The sequence below is a fragment of the Anabrus simplex genome, chromosome X (genome assembly GCF_040414725.1).
Source record: "Anabrus simplex isolate iqAnaSimp1 chromosome X, ASM4041472v1, whole genome shotgun sequence".
Lineage (NCBI taxonomy): Eukaryota > Metazoa > Arthropoda > Insecta > Orthoptera > Tettigoniidae > Anabrus > Anabrus simplex.
In genome coordinates this window covers 161496650-161521656 of record NC_090279.1, presented here as the reverse complement: position 1 = coordinate 161521656, position 25007 = coordinate 161496650, and the positions used below count along the sequence as shown (strand labels likewise).

Below are 25007 nucleotides of genomic sequence, written 5' to 3'. Positions count from 1 at the left end.
GAGAAATGGGTCAGTTTCACACTCTGTCAGGCACAAAGTCACAACACTATCAAATAATATATGAAGATTATAAATAAACTTGAAGTCGCAGACGAATAGATTTGTAGAAGCAAACCGCCAGTTCCCGGTGATCAGCGCGGCACATTCAGGTACAGTAGACGCCACTGCCACTGAGTATTCATGGCCTTTGTAAAAATTCGAAGGGCCACATCCTTGCTATTCCAATTTGAATGATATTTCTTGCACAGCTGGGGCTTGGAAATACATTATGGTCGACTCGACCTTGCAGTTTGCTCAAGAGATGTTTTGAATCCATTCTGTGGATTTGATAAATGCTTTGTAGAGGCTAGTAAAACATCATTCTCTCAACTATTTTCCGAGAACCAGTGACGTTACACGGAGGCACTGTACAACCGGCTGCCATGGCTAGCGATTTATAGGCTTAATAAAGACGCGACGGATGTCTAAAGTCATTGAGTTTCGTTTGCGCACGTGGAAGGTTGAAGTGAAGAAGCATGGTTACAGTGGTAGCTGCCAGTAGTGTTCATTACTGTTAGGTCGCAAATGTAAGACGACCATTGATTTTTCACATGAAATTCTGAGGGGAAAAAACCTGTCGTCTTGGATTCAGAGAAATACAGTATATTGGGATTTATAAAACTTGAAGAGGAACTGCGTACCTTCAGAAATAACAGGACAACAACAGATTTGATTGAAAAAATCAGGATAGTCTTGGAGAAATACTGGGAGAAAAGCATTCTTCTTTGTTTTTGTGGACCCTGAAAATACCTCTGACGTTGTATAAAGGGTCAAAATGTGGGAATGCCTACATAGAAGAAATATGCTAGCATTCTTATTAAATAAAGCCAGTCTGTTAAGACTTCAGCCCACAGGGAGGCTAGATCCTCAAAACGCACCACCAAAGGTTATACAGTTATAGGAAAACTGCAAACTCCAATGCCAAGGCCATAATAAGACGTACAAAGTATGATAAAGAGCGAGGGAGTTTGACCATTCCTTTCCTCATCGGGCTCGACAGCTCTATTGCAGAATGACTGGCCCTGACCTGCTCTTTCGTAAAACTCGGACGATGGGGTGAGTTGGCCGTGCGGGTAGGGGCGCGCAGCTGTGAGCTTGCATCCAAGAGATAGTGGGTTCGAGCCCACTGTCGGCAGCCCTGAAGATGGTTTTTCGTGGTTTTCCAATTTCACACCAGGCAAATGCCGGGGCTGTACATTAATTAAGGCCAGCGATGATTCCTTCCCACTCTTAGGCCTTTCCTATCCCATCGTCGCCATTAAAAGAAAAAAACCACTGCTCCAAATGGCATTACTCCGCATCGACCATACCACAACAGCTTCCATATTGTCACAGCTGTGGATGAGGCTGGGACTTAGGTGGAAGCTACATTTTGCTCTATATATCAACATCATCATCATCGTTGACCAACTCCAGTTTCCCAGGTGTGGTATACGAGCCCCTTCCATTTTGTTGTAATCTTTCACCTTTGCTGTTCTTAGTTTACGTCGATCTACTGATAGGTATAAAGTGGCAGGGAGTGAAATGTAGTAAGCAGTTCCGTGTTGATGACTTGGTCGTAATTTATAACTGTTAGGTTCCTCAGTCTGCTGAAGTTAATTTTTATTTTAAAACAATTATGAACTACCTGAGAAAGAAAACATATTTGAAGCCATCTCTTATCAGTTTAGACTCAGTTAATTTATAACTGTTAGGTTCTTCCGTCTGACAATATTAATTTTGAATAAATATATTTGTGAACTACAGTAAACCTCTATTAACCATTCTGCGGATTATCCGTCGCAAAAAAAAAAATATCTTGATTTTTTTTTCAAAGCAATGTACAGTCGCTCCAAACCTGAATGAGCGTACTCTTGATGTCAATAATAATAACAATAATAATAATAATAATAATGTTATTGGTTTTATGTCCTACAAACCACTTTGACGGTTTTCGGAGACGCCGAGGTGCCGAAATTTTGTCTCGCAGGAGTTCTTTTACGTGCCAGTAAATCTACCGACACAAGGCTGACGTATTTGAGCACCTTTAAATACCACCGGACTGAGCTAGGATCGAACCTGCCAAGTTGGGGTACTGTACGTACACGCGCATACACCAGCAATCAGCATTGGAGACATGACTTCATACATATTTTTACTATGTAATTTTATCTTGTGTAAAATTATTTAACTTTTAACTGTTACAAAAGAAGAGAGATGCTATTCATATTCAACAGTCACAAACTTTATTATCCATTCCATTGTTAATGAATAATGTACTGTAATATGCCCTCTCCCAGCCCATGGAGCGTAGAGTACAGTATGCTTGTCATTTCTGCTTCAGAATGATCCCTACAACTTATTTGGTAGCGTGTAACATCTCTGAGTACCATACGTAGATCTTTCATATCGTTCTCTGTCAAGGTTAAATATTTTCACCACAGGCTACTGCATCGTAAATATTTCACAATGCACAGGAATCAGAAACCAGCCTAGTGGTCCGTCATAGTCAACCTCCACTATCAGTAGACAGGTAGGCTACATTCTGTACTGTAGTGCAAAGTAAGAAAATGTGAGAGTGACTGATGAAGTTGAACATTTATTTTCCGTTCTAACAGCCGAGAAATGTTGAGATCAAAATCTGCAGTAAAAAAACCCCATGTAGTTTTAACCATACAAAATAAAGTTAATATAATCAGACGGTTAAAGAAAAGTGAACTAGTCTCATTTTTAGCATCAGAGTTTGATGTGGGTGTGACAACAGTGCGGGACCTAATGAAGAATAAAGACCAAGTGTTGCAGTTTGCTTCGAGTTCTGACAGAAACACCAGCAGCTGCTGAAGAGAAATCAGCTTCTGGTCACAAATCTAGTAAAGGATGCGTTACCATCTTGTACTGTGCGAACGTTAGTGGTGACCATAAATTAAAATTAGCTGTTGTTGGTAAAGCAAAATATCCATGTTCTTTCAAAGTAACAGTGATGAAATATTTCCCAATAGATTATTGTCATAACAAATCTGCATGGTTGACATGCAATATTTTCAGGACTTGGTTCCATAATAAGTTTGTTCCGCGAGTTCAAGATTTCGTGGCGTCCAAAGGCTTGCCATTAAAGGCCGTCCTTTTTCTTGATAATGCACCCTCTCACCCTGTTGATACAGAGTTGAAATCAGAGGATGGAAACATTTTTGTTTCCTATTTGCCACCTAATGTAACTTCATTAATTCAGTCGATGGACCAAGGGATCATCACAACCTTTAAGGTACATTAGAAGCGGGAATTGCTAGGCCTCTTACTTTCCAAAGAAACGTCGATGGTTGAGTTCTGGAAAAGCTTGATCTTAAAGAAGTGCTTTATCTTACCCAGAAATCATGGGATCTGGTAACCGCTCAGAACATCACTCGATCGTGGAGAAAACTGTATGTTGATGTCGAAGAGCTCGCCGACGATTTTCATGGGTTCACTGATGAGGATGAAAATGAGGGATTGATGATCAGAGATATCCTGAAGACTCTTGAAAATAACATTCATTTTGGAGAAGTGGATGAAAGTAACATTGAGGGGTGGCTTCGTACTGACGATGTATTGCCTGGGCATCACATTTTAACTGATGATGAAATAGTAAATAAAAGCGTGAACGGGAACTCGGCAGTCAGCTGCGAAGTGATGAGTGAAAGTGAGGGGGATGAGGAAGAAGTGTGTGTCACAAACAATTGCTTACCACTTCAGACCGCACTGGAGTCGGCTGAAACGTTAATGGAATTCTTGGAGCAAGAGGACGATACGTATTTTTCAGACATTCTTGTAATTTAAAAGCTCAGAATGGCCATAAAGAAGAAAATAACTTGTAGGAGAGTGCAAAAAAAATAGTAATGGATTTTTTTAAGCAGCTTAAATGATGCCAGGTAAATTCATTATTTATGGTCTGCTGGTAATTTAGGTAAATATTTAGTATGGATTGTTGTAGTTTTGACTACATTTTGGTTTTAAAGAGGGTTTAATGCACTGCTTTTTAAGGTTAAACAGTATGTATTTTATGTACTTTAAAGACCATTAAAATTAGTAGTATGGATTATCCACTTTTTTATTTTTTATTAACCATTCACCCCTTCCCAGGCATTAGAATGGATAATTGAGGTTTTACTGTCTGAAAAAGAAAACGTGTGGTGACAGAATTACATCTGAAAAAGAAATTCATTAAGTTGTTTCTTTTTCACATATAATTCTGTTACCAAAAAGGCTTGGTCTTAATTGCAGGCTATGCTGAAAGCCTGCAGTCATACCTCAGAACTTGAAAATAGGTGCCATGGGTACGTTATAAAAATGAGTCTTTCCAAGACTAAAGCAATGAAGTGAAATCGTGTATGGCTTTTAGTGCCGGGAGTGTCCGAGAACATGTTCGGCTCGCCAGGTGCAGGTATTTTGATTTGACCCCCGTAGGCGACCTGCACGTCGTGACGAGGATGGTGATCACACATACACCCAGCCCCCGTGCCAGCAAAATTAACCAATGATGTTTAAAATTCCCGAAGCTGTCGGAAATTGAACCCGGGACCCCTGTGACCAAAGGCCAGCTCGCTAACCATTTAGCCACGAAGCCGGACGACTAAAGCAAAGTAGGGAAGAAACTAAGAAAATAATGTCAGGTTGGATATACTAAACAGGAACAGGTAGATAATTTCAAATATTTTGGATGTGTGTTCTCCAAGGTTGATAGTATAGTGTGATTGAATCAAGATGCAGAAAAGCTAATGCAGTGAGTTCGCATTTGTGATCAACAGTATTCTGTAAGAAAGAAGTCAGGTCCTAGATTAGACTACAGTACTTATAATCTTACAAACGCCCCTAAACCAAACCAAACTACAGCCCCAATGGGCCTTCCGCCTACCAAGCGACCGCCCTCGGTCCGAAGGCCTGCAAATTACGAGGTGACGTATGGTCAGTGTGACGAATCCTCTCGGCCGTTATTCCTGGCGCTCTAGACCGGTGTCACCATATCACCATTAAATAGCTCCTCAATTAAAGGTACTGTAATTGTAGAATGACTGAACCTGGAACCAGCCCTCATAGCGAGGTAAAAATGCCTGACCTGGCCAGTAATCAAACTCGGGGCCTCCGGGTGAGAGGCAGGCAAGTTAGATCTCGGGGCTGGCTTCAAATGTTTATTACCGGTATGCGACTTAAAAATCTCGAAACTTTACATTCCGTTTTGCCGGGGAAACTTCGTCTGAAAACTATGTCATATTCCTTTGAAAACTTCTTTCAGTTCAGCAACTTTGATCAGCCAAACTCTTCGAAAAATCTAATACTCCTAACGCCAAAGCAAACAACAGTCGACCACAAGTAGTTTTTCATTCTCTTATCTAATAAAATAAAGCACATTAGATACAAAAGTGTCCAACTTGATGGCAAAATCCTTTTTTTTTTTTTTTTTTTTAATCTTCCATTGTAATTAGGTCACCGATATGCTGTTCCTAGTCAGTTTATGGAAATCTTGTACCCAGTAAATTCGGCCTACATCGACTTTTAAAGGTTATGTTGAACTTGAGAATATGGTTTCGAAAGTATCAATCCTCAAGTTCTCGAATGCATTATATTTAGTTCTGCCCATCACTAATCATAATCAAATTGGAAAGAGAAAAAATATCATTAACACTTCCGAAATTACGATTATTCGCGGCCTTGAACTCAGTTGGAAAGCGCGCTCGCTATACTAGTCGGCACGAGTTCGAAATGATACAAAATTTTAAAATGTAACGTGCACAAATAAAACGACTGCGGCTTTTATAACATTTTAACACAAAAACATGAAATTTCCAGTATTATATTAGGACAAAAACACTAATAGGCAATCCCAAAACCTCCCATGGCTTTATGTATTGTACCAGGAAAAGTTCTTGGGTTTAGGGCATGAGAAAGATCTCAGGTAGTGGATTTTGGAGCCGATACAGAGCAGGATAGAATCGCAGGGCGAATAATAGATGGTTATACCTTTTCCAAACAATTTATTAATAATGTTAAATGATTCATCACCCTGCAATATCAATATAGGACTCAGATATTTTGTTGAAATCAAAAATGTTAACGTAAATCTTCTTGAATTCAGTTCATCAAAATAAATAAATATCATAGATCCTATAAATTTTTGTGAAAACACGAAGTGTCAGTTCTTCACCTAAAGTCTTTCCAAGTATTAATTCATGAAATGAACACACACTTATAATTGAAAATTTCTGTTGGAAGTTTCTCAGTTTGTTAGCCTTGTAATATAGAACACTTGAAAATCCTAGAGTTCTTCTATGTAAAATAAATTTATCATTAAAAGATGAATTTTGAGAAATGATGAAAAACTACGAAGCATCGTTACACGCAGCACTGAGTAAATCACTGTTCAAGATAAAAAAAAAAGGTCAGTCAGTTTGTGACTACTCACTTAATAAAGAAAATTTGGCTGACAAATGTTGATGGGAATCTGGAATATTCCGCGGGGTGCGGACGAAGACTCGAACTTGATGTTCCACGAAGAAACCACGTTGACGTCCCTCGATGGGTACCATAGATGAGATGATGTTGAAGGCAGCTGGATCTTGTAGAATTTCACCAAGATTTCCGCTGCTCGTGGAGGTTATTTTAGCACACGGAACGTTCATTTGGTGCAAGTAGTATTTACAGATGCTATCATTCACTGTTGAACACAGTTCAGTTCGTGTGTTAATTTTATGACGTTAAATGAATGATTACAGTCCTTGCTGCATAAAACACTATTTTAAACCGTCACTGAGAACGTCCATAAATACACAGTTCAAACACTTGAAAAAGTTACGTGTAATATTTCTCATTACCGTCTCTGACCACAGTCTTTGAATCGTTATCCTAGCAGATAACACTGATTTTCTGGTGGTGATAAAATTATATTACTTTAGCAAAAGTTCTTAGTATTCACCAAGTTTGTCCCTGTAGTAAGTCGTGTCCTAATATGGCACGTAAATAAAGAGACACAGTTCAAGGATGTACTGTATTAGAAAAAAATTGAGTCTTAGAGTAGTTAGAGTTATTGTACACGACAGTTTCTGTTTATTGTGGTAATTTAATATTATGTGAAATTAATTAAGTCCACACGTCATGTTCTAGTTTGTGAATGTCCAATATTTAACTTCATACTTCAATGATTTCACACGTGTTATACTTCGAAATGTCTGTGAATTATATCGTAGTCGCGGCTCGATAAACTAGGTACAGTGCGACATCTTTTACAAGTGCGACGGCGATTGATTATCCCATAATTTTGTCTCCGCGAAACGCGACGGGAAGTACTGTCTTCGAGACTGCACGGACATACTGTACGAGGGTCAGTCTCCCCTCTGTCTCACTCACACATACATACTGCACTGCTCTGCACTGCACTGCTAGACTGTACTGCTGAACTGAACTGCTTGTTAGCCTTGACCTAGTGGCATATATATCTGCGCCAGGAGGGGTGGTATTCTAAGTCATGTGACCGAGAGTGCTCGATCTTCTTAAACTTTATATTGTTATAACTCAGAAACTACTGGACAAATTGCTTCAAAATGTACAGGATTTTACTTTTACGATGTCTGCTACAATTTAGCGTTGGTCCTGTTCAAATTGGTTAAGGTGTTAAAAAGTTCACGAAAGAAAAATTCTTTCGAGAAATATCTCTAGGGGAGGCAAGTTTCAAGCTGTAGGTGACGTCACTTGGCCTCGCCTGGTCGGTCGTGGAGTCTGGTACATACTGGAATGTTCCTTCGCTCAGCTGATCACATGGCGGACGGAAATTGTATGCTGAAATAAAGTTTTTCAATTGATATGTGCCAGGACCTAGGCCTTCCTGGTACAGTATGTAAGGTGCAACATCTGTTCTGGTCTCAATAACATAATCGTATATGGTACTATAATATTAAAATACTAAATTTGTGTCACTTAAGAAGGAGCAGTTTCAATGCCTGCCTGAAAGCCCAGTGACTATACAGTGCTGTGAGGGAAATTCCGAAAACCTGTTCGGCGATACACTTGAAAAAAGGTAAAAGAGATAAACATATAACCCTGGACATAATGTAGATGTTTTGCAAGTACGAACATTTGATGAAACTCATTCCGTCTTCAAATTGAGCCTCACATTGAAATTTCTTTATAATTTCTTCATATATTTTATATATTTTTATTTGGTTTTATTCCTTTTAACGATTTAAATTATTTTTAAAATTTGTATATCCGCTTCGAATTGTCGAAGTTAAGTCCTACACTGTTTTCCTAAGACTTCAATTATGTCACCTTTTATTCTTCGACCGGAGAAACAAATGCCTGCAAGACCTGCCTAGCAACAACTATACACATCACAAGTTCAATTTCATAACGAGTTATCCTTCAGGTTTACATATTAGAACAAGTCCTTTAACTCGTTATTGATCTCGAATACATCTTCATACGTCTTCATATGTGAATGCGGCATAACAGGATTGTACTAGACCTGTTTATGAACTTCAACTGGATTTGTTTCGGCACGAAATAGTGGTGTTGTTTTTACTCTTTTGACTGTGATCATTGTGTTATGAACATCTACTGGAATTGCTTCGGCATGAAATAGTGTTAATTTTTTGCCTGTGATCATTGTGTTAGCTGTTTTTAGATCTTTCTGACTTAATTTTTGCACTGCTTTGCTAATTGGCTGATGATAATTCAAATGTGTTGAAACCGGTCCCAAATGAACAGGTTGTAACTTCTATTTGGTTCACTTAACAACGGAGTATTGAAAGGTGGACCCTTCCTTCTATTTAATATTGTATATTCAAATAGAGCTGTTGAAATGCGCTCTTGTCTCCTTCCAATTGTCGTGGGCACTCTCTGCTTATGATTTCCGAGGATTCTCTAAACAATACTACCCGAATGCGGTGCTAAGATGATCCCTTATGGAAGTTCACTGCTGATTGCTTTCCCAGTACAGTACTTCTTCAAATTACCACAATGACGGGACGTCAACACAAAGATCCTTAAGTATGCTTTAGCTGTCCTTTCGTAAAATACAGTTTCTTGAAAAACGCGTGATCGAGGATTTAGCGTTGATGGGACTGAAATTTCTGGACGGTTGATCCGGGAAATTGTTTTTTCGAGGAACGGATAATTCAGGATTTTACAAAGTGATTTAATTAGGATGCTCGTGGGACCACGTAATTGAACTAATAATACGGGAAAACGTAGTTTCCAGGAACGTATAATCGAGGTTCTACTATACAATCATTCGACCAGTACTTCTGTATAGTTCCGAAATATGGAGTATTACCAATAAAGAGCAGCAGCAGTTGCAATTCTTTGAGAATAAAGTTTATAGAAAAATATTTGGCCCATTGCTCGATCCTATCTCTCAAAGCTGGCAGAAAAGATCTAATTGAGATTTACACCCTTTCTCATCAACGCATTATAATGGGTGCGATAGAATCCAACAGACTGCGCTGGGCTGGACATGTACTGAGGATGCAGGATAACAGAGCACCGGTAGACTTATACAAGGGATCTCTTAATGGGAAAAGACCTTCAAGAAGACCCTGAAGCACCTGGAAGAAGGAGATCAACAAGGTATGCTGGACCCTCCAAATTGATAACTGGGAAGAGCAGGCTCAAGATCAAAAAGGATGGAAGAGGATTGTGAGATCGGCACGGGAACTTCATGTCCCTCAGAAGCCTACTGAGTGAGTGAGTAAAATTGGTAGGCTTGTTAGCCATCGAGATTATAATAATACTTCAAATATTGAGTATGGCATTAACTTCGCTTTGTATAGTATATTTGCATTTGTAAGATTTACTTTGAAGAAGATGTTTCTTATGAAATTTTGGCTAATCCAATGGATCTATGTTTAAATTGGGATTTGTGACAAGATTTCCAATCAGCCCCTATTTGAGGTTGGGATAAACAGTGAGTGCTTGTAATATGTCATTTCAGAACCATTAACCAAATTTTATAACATCCACACATGTGGCTAAATAAATCTATAATAAATGTTCATAGTTTGATATTGTAAATTATCCTATCAATTAACTTCTTAGAGAGTGTCCTATTTGTACCATCTTTGGAAACCTCATGGGAATCAGCCCAGAATTACACCGATGTTGACATTAAGTCATATCTTTTCTTAGGTCTTCTACTGCCAAATTGACTCTGCTTTGGCTGTTTGTGCAACAATTCTGCAGATATTGTCTATTGACAATTTTACCTTAGTCGATGTATATATCCTGTAGTACCACATTGAATCATTACTTGATAGTTATTGTAAAATGCTGGTCTGTTCTATGGATCGCCATTTACTTACCATGCTCAGTTTGGTGCGTTTTGAATAATGGAGTATCTTATTATCATCCCAACTAATCATCATCAACATCATATGCAGTTTCCAGCTGTTGGCCAGGTCTGCTTGGAACGTAAGCCTCTTCATCTCTTTTCTTCCCACCACTTCTCCCTCGTCACTCTTGCCCGGCCCTCTCCTCTTCTCTGTACACTCTCTTCCACTCCTTTTATCCACCTGTCTCTCGGTCTTCCTCTCATTCGTTTTCTTGTTAACTCCATTTCATGCCTCTTCCTCGGTATCCTTTCCTCTGTCATTCTCTTCATGTGTCTATACCATCTAAGTCTAGATGCCTCTATCCTGTTCTGTGGTGGCTCTTCTTTTACTATATCTCTAACCTTCTCTTTTCTCATCTTATCCATTCTTGTCACTCCTATCCTGCTTGTCAGAAATTTCATTTCACTTGCCTGTATCCTAGCTACGGCTCGCTGCGCCATTACCCAAGTTTCTGCTGCATACGTCAGAGTAGGTACATAGTATGTCCTTTATATCACTCCTGCTTGTCTTTCACGCTTATCATTTTTTCCACTTTCCTATGTGATACTTTCCAGGTAGTTGAAACTCTCTACCTTCCTAAGCTGTTCCCCTCCAAGCATTATTCCTCTCATAGATCTCTCCTTCTTTCTAGTTTTGATCACTATCTTGCTCTTTTTGGCATTAAATTTCATTCCATATTGTTTCACCTCCTCTTCCCATGCATCTAACTGTTCCTGGATATCCTCTTCCTTTTCTCCCCAGGCTAACAAGTCATCTGCAAACATCATCACTTTCATTTTTCCTTCCCCAATTTTCCTTGCCACTTTTGTAATTAGCTTGTCCATTACTACAATGAAGAACAAAGGTGACATAGTACTTCCTCCTTGTCTTAATCCACTTTTTTGCTCAAACCAGTCTGTTCTCTCTCCTACTTTCACACAACTGACACTCCCATGGTACATCTCCCTTACTCTTTCTATTGTCTGCTTCTTGACACCTTTTACCTGTAAGGCTTGCCATATCTTGTTTCTGCACACATAATCATATGATTTTTCAAAGTCCAAGAAGGCCATCAGTAGATCTTTACCCCACTCATAATGATACTCTTGTAACTGTCTTACTGTGAATATAAGGTCTAGTGGGGATCTTCCTGATCTGAAGCCATACTCTTCTCTTAAATTCTCTTCCACCCTTTTTCTGATTCAATTCTCCAGAATCTTCTCAAACACCTTTGCACAGTGACATATCAATGTGACTGCCCTATAGTTCTTGAATATTTCCTATTTCCCTTCTTGAAGATGGGTATGATTATCCTCTTCTTCCAGTCTTCAGGCGTCTTCCTCTCCTTCCATACTACTTTCAACACATGATAAAGCCACGGTTTCCCTACCTCTCCTGCTGCCTTCACCATCTCAATACTCGCTTCATCTAAACCTGGGGTTTCCCTCTTTTCATGTTATCCAGTGCTATCTCTGCTTCTCCCCATGTAAAGTCTTTTTCTTTTTGTATGTTTCTTCCTTCCTCTTTATTTCTTCTTTCCTCCTCTACGCATCCTTCTGGGTTGAGTAAATCTTCAAAATACTCCTTCCACATTCCTTTGAGTTTCTTTTTCTCCTGCACTTCATTTATATTTTTTATCTATCATTATAACATCTTCCCTCATGTCGTACCTCTTACTCTTGACTGTTCCATACAGTACGTTTTTATTTGCTTTGCTATCTTCTTCCATCATGTTTTGGTCACCTTTCCATCCATTTTTTCTTCTCTGATACAACCTTTTTAGTTTCTTCCTTTCTGGTCTTATATTCCTGTCTTGTCTCCATGTCCTCTGTTGAAATGTCCTCTTGAACCTTTCCCATTCCTCCTTGCCTGTTTTTGTATCATCTGTTGGTAGTTGCAATCTTATTTTTTCCTGGTATTCTTCCTTGGTTTTCTTCTCCTTCAGTTTCCATATTTTGATATCTTTCTTGCTTCTCTGACCTATTCCTTTCCTTCATTATTCTCAGTTTCATTACTAATAGTCTGTGGTCACTATCTAGGGCCTCTGATGGTATTACCCTTTAATCTGGAACATTCTCCTTCAGTTCCCAAATCCTACTTGAGGAGCATACTTTGTACAATTTCCCAGGTTTTTTTTTTTACTTTAACCAACCTGTCACTTATCCCTTTTACTTCCTCTTTCAGTCCATTTCTTACTATCACTCCTACTCCATTTTGCTTTACTTTGTCATTTCTTATCCAGTACAACCAAAAATCGTTCTGCAGCTCTCTCTTATCTTTCCCCCCTCTATTTAGTCTCTGCCAGCCCTAATACATCCAGTTTTCTTCTTTCCATCATGTCTACAACCTCTTCCATACTTGCGAACCCTTCCGATTTACCCGGAATTTTTCTGTTTTTTAACTCTTCTTCCGATTTCCCGATTTATTTTTACCTCTTCCTAATTTTGACCAATATAACCTCGAGTACACTCAATACTCTTCCCCTAGCAAAAATTCTTACGTACTTGTGTAATTTATGCAAACTCATTTTCAAGAGTATTTATTTGATGCTTTATTTTGCGAGTGTATCGTCTGTCTCCTTTGTGTATTGTGTTTCCTGCTCACTACAGCAGCGTGTGTGCTTTACAGCTGGGGATTTGGGATGGCAATCGTACACTAGCGACTCCGTTAATTGGAATGAAAGAATGGGTTTGTTATTGTGTGTTTCACGCCCTGCTAACATCGTTTTCTGTGCATAGTTTCGTTGGAGTTGTAGACCACAGGTTTTTTTTTTTTTCAGTTCTGTGCTTATTCCCCTGTCAAACTTGTATGATAATGTATGAGACACGGGCGAGTTGGTCGTGCAGTTAATGTGCGCAGCTGTGAGCTTGCATCCGGGAGATAGTGGATTCGAGCCCCACTGTCGGTAGCCCTGAAGATAGTTTTCTGTGGTTTTCCATTTTCACACCAGGCAAATGCTGGGGTAGCCACGGCTGCTTCCTTCCCACTCCTAGCCCTTTGCTCTCTCATCGTCGCCACAATACCTATCTGTGCCGGTGCAACGTAAAGCAAATTAAAAAGAAATGTATGAGACATGTTGATTCCTCTTGTGTGTGTGTGGGGGGGGGGGGTGGTAGTTTCACATATTTCAGTGCATTTCTGTTCATTCTTACTTGATAATTTTAATGAATTGAGTGTATTTCAGGGAGTTGTGTCGGTGACAGTTTCTGGTATTTTCTCTTCATGTTATGGCCAAAAAACATAACAAACATTATTTCCAAGTGTTAAGAGGTACCTAAAAATTAAATTTCCATTCACTTTACAGTCTAATAAAGGAAACTATTATGCATTATGTTGCGTGTGTTGGTGTGATATAAATATTCGTATGGATGTGTCATAAATGAGAATGATGTCATCTGTTACATCCATCCGGCTTACTGTTTCTTATTTTCTTGAAAGCGGGATGATATCCATAACCGACTTGCTAGGCCTGTCATGTCTTGACCAGAACCCCGTTAGCCGCAATCTTTTTCAGGATTCCTGTAGGGCCTTCACAGGTACCGTAGTGGTCTCGGGGCACATGCGGTCCCCACTGTAATTCACCTCCACAGGCTATTCCCTACTTGATGACGTTGCCCATCTCCCACGTCCCCCTGTGGGTGGGGGCAGTAGAATAACACCCACGGTATCTCCTGCCTGTCGTAAGAGGCGACTAAAAGGGGCCCCAAGGGCTCTGAACTTTGGAGCGTGGGTTGGCGACCACGGAGCCCTCAGCTGAGTCCTGGCATTGCTTCCACTTACTTGTGCTAGGCTCCTCACTGTCATCTATCCTATCCGACCTCCCTTGGTCAACTCTTGTTCTGTTCAGACCCCGACGCTATTAGGTTTGCGAGGGCTAGGGAGTCTCATTTTCACGCCCTTCGTGGCCCTTGTCTTTCTTTGACCGATATCTTCATTTTTCGAAGTGTCGGATCACTTCCGTCTTTTCCTCTGATTAGTGTTATATAGAGGATGGTTGCTTAGTTGTACTTCCTCTTAAAACAATAACCACCACCATCTCCCACAGCGTGGACTAAGGGTTGGACTTGTGAGAGGCCATCCCAACTAATACAATTTTCAATTCGTGCTTTTCATATCGTCTTTTCATATGTATCTTTTATACATTACCTTATAAAATTGAAGATACCTTGACATTAACTCAAGCTACCAAAAATGATACCAAGTGCCACAGCAGCTGATCTAAATGTCATCAGGCAGAGCTGAGGACTTGGCAAGAATAACGGTGCTGATTGAAGAGGATGCAAGGAAGATAGGGCATAACATCAAGAGAAAACTATGTACCTGAATGTCAGTAGAATTGGACACACTAGAATTGACAGCATCAGAATAGCTGACAAGAACTTTCAGAGAAATTATATATTGGGAGCTCTACTTACCAGAGTAAACCTCGTTAAGGAGGATGTCTTGAGCTGCATCAAAGTTGTGAAAACAGTATTCTCCTCATGAAAATCACTGTTCCAATTACATCTTCTAACATCACAGAAGTAAGCGAGTTGGCCGTGCGGTTAGAGGCGCACAGCTTTGAGTTTGCATTTGGGAGATTGTTGGTGCACTGTTGGCAGCCCTGAAGATGGTTTTACATGGTTTCCCATTTTTATACCATGCAAATGCTGGTACCGTAACTTAATTAAAGCCATGGCCGCTTCCTTCCCAGTCCTAGCCCTTTCCTATCCCATTGTTGCCTTAAGACCTGTCTGTGTCAATGCAATGTAAAGCCAGTTGTAGCAGTACCACTCTGAGATGTGTCTGACTCCTACTCTATAGTTCAGAGACATAGTTCATAACAAAACTCGTTGAACACTCCCTGGGAGTCTTCAAAAAACAAGGTGCTGCGATACATTTATTATCTTAAATTTGTCGATCAGGTCCAGAAACAAAGAAATGAAAATACAGTATCCATGCGAGAGATATTTACTCTCTGTGGGTGGGGTTGGTAAAATACTTCCACAAAGAAGTGAGTCACCCTGATTGATCACACCAAGGAAAAACAAAAAAAGAAACATATATTTGCTGGGTCTGTCTTAATGCTCATGAGGTTTGGATTTGAGAATGGGTTGCATAAATGTATGCTTGCAGTTGGGAGGTGGTGAGTTTGAATCTCACCATCTAAACGCCAGGGACATACCTTCCCATTCCTAGTATTTTCCTATCACAGTGTCACAAAAAACCTAGATAAAAATAATGATAGCAATTGCTTGTGTAAATTAACATGTAACAGTCAGTCTTTCTGACTTTCCTATTTACAACTTTTGATCATTCATGACAGCCAGTAAAAGGAGAAGAAACATAATTCATTCAGAATTTCTGTGAGTGCTGAAAGTAATGATATAGGCATATTTCAGTTTGTTTATTATTCACCTGTTACTTTCTCAAATGGAAATGTTAAGAAATTAAAATGTTTGGAAAGGTTACTGTTATGCAATATATGTCATATTACATTGCATGTTATGTCCTGCAGGAGAAAGCAGAAATCTCCTTCAGTGTGATCTCCGTCAGCTGCGGTCGAGTGCAGAGGCTGCAGAATGCTCCCAGGCATCAATAACAACACGGTCGGCCATACTTGTTTCTCCAGGAGTACCTGCCAACAGTTTCCATCTCTTTGGGGTATCGCCTGGCAGTTCTGAACCTAACCACCAGTCCCGTCCCATGCTCTGTACAGTCACCTCAGAGAAGCTTGTGTAAGTAATTCTACTTTGCTCAGTTCATAAGAACTTTACTTCAGACTTCTTCTCAGCTTCATCAGGAGACCAGGCATCAACATTCATTGAGCGGCCATCTTGATAGGTCTTCAGTTTTGATGCAGGAAGTGTAGGATAAGAAGAAAGTTGGATAAAAACAGGGAGGAGGAAGAAACATAACATAGGGTTGAATATATGAGGAACATGTTCGTGATTGATAGTTGCTCTTGGGCTCTACAATCACACTTCGGGGAATAGAGTACACTAGGATGACCAGACATTCCTTTTTTTTTCTTTTTCCCCCCAACTACTGAAACTCTCATGGATACAAAATTGTCCCATTCGGTCCCATTTTGTCCTTAAAAGAAAGAAAGGCATGGCATAGTAGTTGTAGAAGTTTGAACTTTAATGTTAAATCCGTGGAAGGCTCTGTGAATGATGCACAAAATAACAGTCATAATTATATTCAGAGATCGAATATCTGTAATCCGTGGAATTTTCAACTATTCTGAACACTCTCTCCCTTTGATAAGATGAGGCATGATCCTGAAACGCATGGCAGTACTGCAGTGTCATCTGTCCTAACAACAAATTATAGAAATGTTACATTGAAAGATCTAAGATTGTTGGAGAAAATATTTTCTTCAGATAAATAATATGTGAATGATGTGGTGGTCATAAATTCTAGTGCAATTCTCAGTTATGTGATCAAGCCCACTGTATTTCTGTAAGTTATATCATAGGACAAATACGCAATGTTAATAGTTTGTAATCCAAATGAGTTGTATATTTTGGAAGAAATAGTTTCAGAAATGTTTTTAAAATATTAAAAATAATACTGAAACTTGATACTATATTTCGGTTCTATATTTTAAATGGGAAATAACTTGTTCAAATATGCTATATTGTAATCAGGTACTATTTGATTTTAATAACTAGTTTTGTCCCTCTTTGATTCAAGATAAAGTTAAAATGTTCTTTTTTGTTTTGTTTTGTTTTGTTTTGTTTTGTTTTGTTTTGTTTTGTTTTGTTTTGTTTTGTTTTGTTTTGTTTTGTTTTGTTTTGTTTTGTTTTGTTTTGTTTTGTTTTGTTTTGTTTTGAAGACCTGGTCATCCTAGGGTACACACTCACTTGTATCTTCTGTGGCCTGTTCTTGTATGGTTCAGTTGACACCATGTGTTTCTCAGCTGTCGAGTTCAAAGTAGTGGTTGAGTGGGGTCATCTGGTTGATTTTAGTGGAATATGGGAAATAATGATTGTAATGATGTTTGCAGATGATGATGTGATCTGGGAAGAAGATGAAGAGGAGATACAACAACTGAATGTACTGAATAGAAGGAATGGACAGTGGGCATTGAGGATCAACATGGAGAAAAACAAGACAATGGTGATAAGTAGAGGAAATAAGAAAGGAAAAAGAGTTATCAAGATTGGAGACAAGGAAATGGAAATAGTAGAAGAAACACGTATAACAAAAAATGCCTACCATGCAATCTGAAACTGAAGCACTACACGTCAGTCATATTTGAACAAGTCATTTCCCATTTAAAATATAGAACTGAAATATAGTATCAAGTTTCAGTATTATTTTTAATATTTTAATAACATTTCTGAAAATATTTCTTCCAAAATATACGACTCGTTTGTATTACAAACTATTAATATTGAGTATCTTTTATTGAACCGAAGAGGTCTGATAGAGAAACTGGAAGTCAGAGAGAGGAGAATTCTCAGGAAGATCTTAGTTCCAATAAAGGAAGGTGAAGAATTCCATAGACGGTACAATTCCGAGCTCTGCGAACACATAGAGAGGCTCTCTGAATGTGCTAGGAAAAGGAGAGTAACCTTCTATTGCCATATAGTAAGACTGCCTTCCAAATGACTGACCAATCGCCTGTTCATCTTTGGGCAGAACAAAAAGATCCGTACCACTTAGCTGACAGAAACTGAGAAGGACATTAAAGAACTGGGAATATCAGATCTTCAAGATAGATGGTCTGTACGACGCACCCTGAAGGAAGTCCATTGGATTTCAGACAAAATCCGAGAAGAAAGGTACTACCTGGACAGATGAAAGAAAGAAGTTATACCGACAGAAAATGTGCCAATACTGAGCAAAGATCAAAGTCCACAGTTGAACAAGCGTGATTCAAAGTAGGCTCATTCGTACCAAGAAGAAGAAGAACACTTCAAATACTTGGGAAGTGAACTGGCAGAAAATGGAAAACTGGGTATGGAAAGTAGTAGGATACAACCAGGGAGTGCCTTTAACCACCAGGTACGGAGATTAATTTGGGATAAAGAGATACCAATGAAGGCTACAAATAAGTAATTTATAAGGGATATTGCTTACCTATAATGACTTATGTAGCAGAAACGAGGACAATGTCTCAGAGAGATTAGAGTAGAGCACAGGCAGCTGAAATGAAATTCCTGAGCAGTATAGGACAGAAGACAAGGAGGGATAGAGTGCGAAATGAAGACATTCAAAAAGAGCTAAATGTGCAAGAACTAAATGACAAACTGAAACAGAACAGATTGAGATGATTTGGACATGTCAAGCAGTGGAAACAAGAAAGACTGCCAAGACAAGCACTGGAAAGACAGAAGACAGGGAAGAGAAGACGAGGAAGATCAAAATTACGATGGATGTACTCTGTGAAGAACAGCATAGGACAATGGAATGTGGACTGGAACACAGTATTGGATGAGGAATGGTGGAGAGTCAGGATGAAGTGGAGAGGACCATATTTGCCTCCAGCTGGTGTCGACTGAAAATGGGGGAATGATGCAGATGCCTTTCCACATTTCTCTAATCTGGAGTATCTCCGTTTGTTTAAAGGTGGTTACCATTGTAGAGAACATTGAAGTCAGTTTTGAACTTAAGGAAATCTTAAACAATGTAAATGATACATAGAACAGCTGTTACAGTATAGGTATTCTAGAAAAAGAAAAGAAGAAAAACAGCTAAAATTTATAGTTGAGGAATACTAGGACATAGTTTTCTTCTTTTATTTTTATGACTGCGTAGAATCGCTTTAGTTCGTCCGTTCGAAGGGACTGTTCAGGCCTTTTTATGACTGCATAGAATCACTTTAGTTCGTCCATTATCCAAGTCCATTTGAAGGGACTGTTCAGGCCTTGCAGTCCTCCCAGAACTTTCTCATGTTTCAATCTTCTTGCTCCTTCTGGTCTAGTCTATATTATTCAGAAAATGAAATGAATTTTCTTAGGTGTACTGTTCTCTAGACAAAAATAAGTAAAACCTTGCGATTTTCTGTATTTTTACCAATTTCATCACCACAAGATTAGTGCTCAGATGTTTATGACCTACATAATTCTCCTAAATTCTCTTAAAAAGACCTAAAACATTAACAAAGTGACTTAATGAAAATTATAAATTGAAGGGTCAGGGGTAGAAACAGGTAAAACCACTTTTTGTCGTAATCGAGTTAGCGGTGAGATACTGGGCATCAGACGAAGCTTAATTCAGATTACTACATTTCGAACTTCAGTTGTTCAAAGCATATGATTTTGTAACTTGTAATTTTTTATTTAGTAATGTTTTGAAGTTAAAAAATTGTTTTTTACTTAGTTCTGAAGGAAGTTGACATACCTGTTGTTCTTTCTTCCCTGACCCTTCAATTTATTTCATAATAATTAATACATACCATATCTCTTCCACATTCCCATTGCTTTTCCATCAGCTGTCTCATACAAAAGATGGGATCAAATTTTGATCTCCCATTTCTAAAGCCACTTCTAATTGTTCCTCCACCTTTCTTCTCATTCTACTTTCTAGTGTTCTTTCAAATACGTACATGCTTTATTAATTTAGTTAATTAATTTGTTTATTATTTATTTTTAAAATATTATGTTATATGTTGTTTCCTGCAGTCTTCTAAGGTGGAGCTCTAGTCAAGAGGGATTTTCTCCTCTAAAAGTCCTTGATACTGCTGAGCCATGCAGCTGTATTCACTTCTCCAGCCATTCTCTCCTTGTTGGTTCGAATAAGTTCTTCGAGATTGATCTACGAGACCTGACAGTTGAAGGTAATTTATGTTTTCATTACTGTGTAGCATGTATTTGTTTATTGTTTTCTGATGGTTAAAAAACAAATATTTTGGATCTGTATCCTAATTGTGCTAAAAGTGTCGCTATATTATGTAATTACTGATGGCAATTTTATGAAAGAAGACAGATATATGTAATGGAAGGAAAAAACCAGTTGGTGCACAGAAGAACCGAAGAAAAATTACATCGTTCTGAGGAGGTGTATGGGCTTTTGGATGGATGTAACTACGGACAAGCTCAAAACATTCTTCGATGTCATTATGAATATGGGAATGAACTGAAAAACCAAAATGCAGGGCAATTAGTCTGAGGATTAGCTTGAAAAATATCCATATTTCAATGATATATTGGGTATATTATGAGGCAGTCGGAATCCTTGGGGAAGGCAATCATGCTTGGAATTGTAACAGGGACTTGAAGACGAAGCTGGCCGGCATTGAGATGGATAGATGTCATGAAACGTGCAATGAATATGTCCTTAGAAGATCTGAAAGACTTTGTGGATACAGAAGCATCTGGAGACACTCCAACCGGGCTGAGTGGCTCAGACAGTTGAGGTGCTGGCCTTCTGATCCCAACTTGGCAGGTTTGATCTTGGCTTAGTCTGGTGGTATTTGTAGGTGCTGAAATATGTCAGCCCCATGTCGGTAGATTTACTGGCACGTAAAAGAACTCCTGCGGGACAAAATGCCATCTCCGAAAACCGTCAGAAGTAGATAGTGGGAGACTCTCCATCCACATATTCTCCAGGAGTCGATATCGACTTGATGGCGCGTAGCCAAGTCATGTCAGTTCCCCATCAGAACAGGAGTGGATAAAATCGACAACCTAGGGCCAAATTCATAGTCAGCACTTATACATAAGTGGAACCCTTAAGTAATAAGGGATCACTTATAATAAGTATTCACTTATATGAGTTTACATTTCATAGACAGCACTTAAAGAGCACACTTATTGATACCGTAAGTATCACTGGAGATGTGGCAATGCTGTATATTATGCCCATGCTTCCTGGATCGTACAGTTCTGGCTACCGAATAGTGGAATGATCTATTGTGCTTTGTTTATCGAAGGACATCACACAACCACGCGCGTAATATTTGAGGTTAAAAGATCGTCTATATTGTATTTGGTTATCAGAATGGATAACAAAACAGCGAGCTGAGACGACACCTGCAAGAATTTGCGCATAATATAGAACAAGCAGACCGACGCAGTTTCTCATTAGAATATGAATGACGTGGGAAATACTTGTTGTGGACAATGCAAACTACGAAAATGCCCAGAGTCTAATTTTCTTCTTAATATGTTTATAGTTATCCAGGTACTCGAACCTATGCAAATATTCATCGAAATGTAGAATATCTAGCCTTACAACGCTTTTGATGATTTGACAAGTATATCCGTAGCCATTATGTTGTAATAGGCCTAATTATTTCCCCAATAAAATACAAATAGTATGTTTTGATGTGTGATGCCATAATTTCAGAAACTTCTGATATAATCCGGCAAACGATTCGTTGACTAACCTGATGTAATTAGCACAGATCAACCTTAAAATAAATGGTGGTAGTGCAACACGTTCATTTTTCTCATAACTCAGTACAGTTCTTTACTATTCCGTAGGGCTACAGTCTTGATAGCTTATCAACTTGTAACACGTTTCCAATTAATTAAGCGAAATACCGGTAATGGTGATGATAGTAATAACAATAACCTTCAAATTAAGAAGTGGCATAAAATCTCAAAACAATATCTTCATTAATGGTGAGATAGGTAGTGAGTCCTCTAGAGGTTATGTTCACTCTCTCAATCAAAGGAACAAGAATATTCATAACTCTCATTTTACTAAAACGAAACCTTCATTAAATTGTTGGTCACATTACATTCCGACAGGATTTTCCATCTCTGCTGTATGCACGGAAAGCATTCTGTGAATGAAATGCAACATGTTCAGCAAAATCATTATCCTCCATCTTCCTGCAGCATAAGTGAGACACTTAAGTGTGTGTGGGAGGTCCACTTATAGCAATAAGTGGGGACACTTAAGTAGGTAATATGAAATGAAACCTGGCTTATAAGGGGCACATATATAAGTGCTGTCTATGAATTCGGCCCCTAGTTCTATTGCAAGTAATTAGTATCATTGTAAATCTGTATTGAAATTCACTATACTTATTAAATTATTAATTGTTTATTAATCAACCACCAATTCTTTTATGTATTGAATAGGTGGTTGATTAATAAACAATTAATAATTTAATAAACCTAGTTCTATACTTGGGAAGCAAGTTTCAGGAGTTCTGTATTCCTAACAGTAAGGTATCAGTTGATGAATGTACTGTTAGTTTCAAGGTTAATCGTATTCAATGCTACAATCCACAAAATACAAAAAAAATGGGAGCTTCGTTAAGTTTTTGCAGATCCTGCTACAGGTTATTTGTGAACATTCCTCCCATGCTATGGTTACGGCAACCTGACATGGCTAATTCTATTCTGTACTTCACACTTGTTCGGTATGTACGATATGTATTGAACATGACCTAATGTGCTGAAAGTCTATTTCGGTTGTTGTCATTACTACATGTGACAAATTTCACCTTTGGTTCTGTATTGACTTAATACACAATAGTTAAAAATTCTTAGCAAGAATTTACATATATTGCCCACCTATTCAACATCAATCCGACCTGAACAGCTTATCTACGGGGCTGGAGGAGAGAGTGAATACATGTTAAACGTATTTATTGTTCATTGAAGAAAAAACTGAACTTAAATCTCACACTCTATTCTTACATTGGTGACTGATTGTCATACATTCCATTTTACAAAGGTAAAATTAAGTGTATCCTCCTAATTCAGTACATCATATAATTCCATCATAAGATGGAGTAATCAAATTCAAACATGTTTCGGCTTGTTTGAGCCATCTTCAGTGAAAAAAGGGAGGGGTTGAACTAATTTACGTAATACAAGCTAAAAATGTACCAAAAAACATAATGAAGGAACAAATGAAAAAACAAAAGAGAGACATGATGGAAATCATAACAACCCAATATACAATATTTGCATCATGTGGAGCAAAAAACAACTCGCTGCGTTAAAATTCAGTGAAAACAGGGGTTAATACAAAACATAATTGAATCTAAAAACTGTGTTACCTAAGAAGAAAAGAAATAAAAACAAATGATACAGATGGGAACGAACAATAAGTGCACATAGCGAAGTTGCGGACCTCTTAGTTTTAAAATTTGGTTTTATAATAATTCAAAATAGGATGAAAACACTGTGTCGAAAACTCAGGTCGAAAGTCTGCCTTTGTAGAAACACCATCACATCGAATGGGTAGGAGGGGAGCGGGAGCAAAAAAGTTTGAGAAACCAAGCCTGAGATAATATGCAGGCGAAATGCATGTGACAAGTGATGGAAAAACACTGATGAAATTTAAAACTGTAGAACAGCAGCATTCTCAATATCTTCTCGATCTAGCGGTCCCGTTCTCAATTATTGTTTCACCATGTTGGCTGGCTTGCATGCCTTATTTTAAAAGTATAATACCAATATAAATGGTCCGTTGTTAGACATTTTAATTTTCCAGCTAACTCATTCCTGGTTGCCAGCGTTTCGCCCTCGTGTGCTAGGTTGGGCTCATCAATTGGTACATAGCACACCTACCAAGACGCTGGCTAGTGCATACCGTGGAGGCCACTGCGTAGGCTAATTGGAGCCACCGGCAGTGCCAATGCACTACGAGAGACTTTGTCTCTCTAACAAAAATTGATGCCTGCTTGTCTATCAGATGACATAGATAATGATTCCCATAGGGAATCTGAAATATTTGTCCCGAATGAGTAAATTTATAATACCAATATAAATGGTTCGTTATTGGACATTATATATATAAATTTACTCATTCGGAACAAATATTGTCATCTGATAGACAAGCAGGCATCAATTTTTGTTAAAGAGACAAAGTCTCTCGTAATGCATTGGCACTGCCGGTGGCTCCAAGTAGCCTACGCAGTGGCCTCCACGGTATGCACTAGCTAGAGTCTCGGTAGGTGTGCTAGGAACCAACTGATGAGCCCAACCTAGCACACGAGGGCAAAACGCTGGCAACCGGGAATGAGTTAGCTGGAAAATTTATAATGTCCAATAACGGACCATTTATATTGGTATTATAAATTTACTCATTCGGGACAAATATTTCGGATTCCCTATGAGATTCATTATCTATGTCATTATTTTAAAAGGTCGGAAGGGCCGCGACAAAAATTGAGAAGCTGTGTTAGAGCAGATGAGAGATGCATGGTATACTATAAGTGACCTAGTGGAAACCGTCAATGAAGTTCCAGTCTGTAATGGAAAAAGTGAGGTTGTCTGAGAAACTTGGGCTGATAAGTAAAAGTATAAAATGGGTGTGAAGAAAGCTTTAAACTTACGGTGTTTAGACGATGGTTGTCATCTCAGAACAGCTTGGCCTTCTCAAAGTAACGGTCCCGTCTATTGTCTATTGTTGGCTCAGCTGTGTTTGCGCGGATGGAAGGAGCGGAGGGGGAAGGGGTGGTGTAGGGCTGGTGGGGGGAGTGGTGGGGAGATGGAGCCAGGGTTTGTTTATATTATGGATGTTCTGACAAATATATATGGAATGAATGTTTCAATAATATAAACAAACCCTGCCTCCATCTCTCCACCGCACCACCACTCCCCCCCTCCCCAACCAGCCCTACACCACCCCTTCCCCCTCCGCTCCTTCCATCCGCGCAAACACAGCTGAGCCAGCAATAGACTCGAACGTACGAACGGGACCGTTACTTTGAGAAGGCCAGGCCATTTTGAGAGGAAAACCACCGACTAAACACCGTAA

At 38.9% G+C, this 25007-nt stretch overlaps 1 protein-coding gene across 1 annotated transcript in view; it reads left to right on the top strand.

The window, feature by feature from the left end:
* Window positions 1-25007, top strand: part of sti (sticky) — a 252717-nt gene that overhangs the window by 173741 nt on the left and 53969 nt on the right. The window contains exons 26-27 of the mRNA XM_068230935.1: window positions 15847-16066; window positions 19964-20118. Coding sequence (XP_068087036.1) covers window positions 15847-16066; window positions 19964-20118 — 375 coding nt within the window. The remainder of the gene's footprint in view (window positions 1-15846; window positions 16067-19963; window positions 20119-25007) is intronic.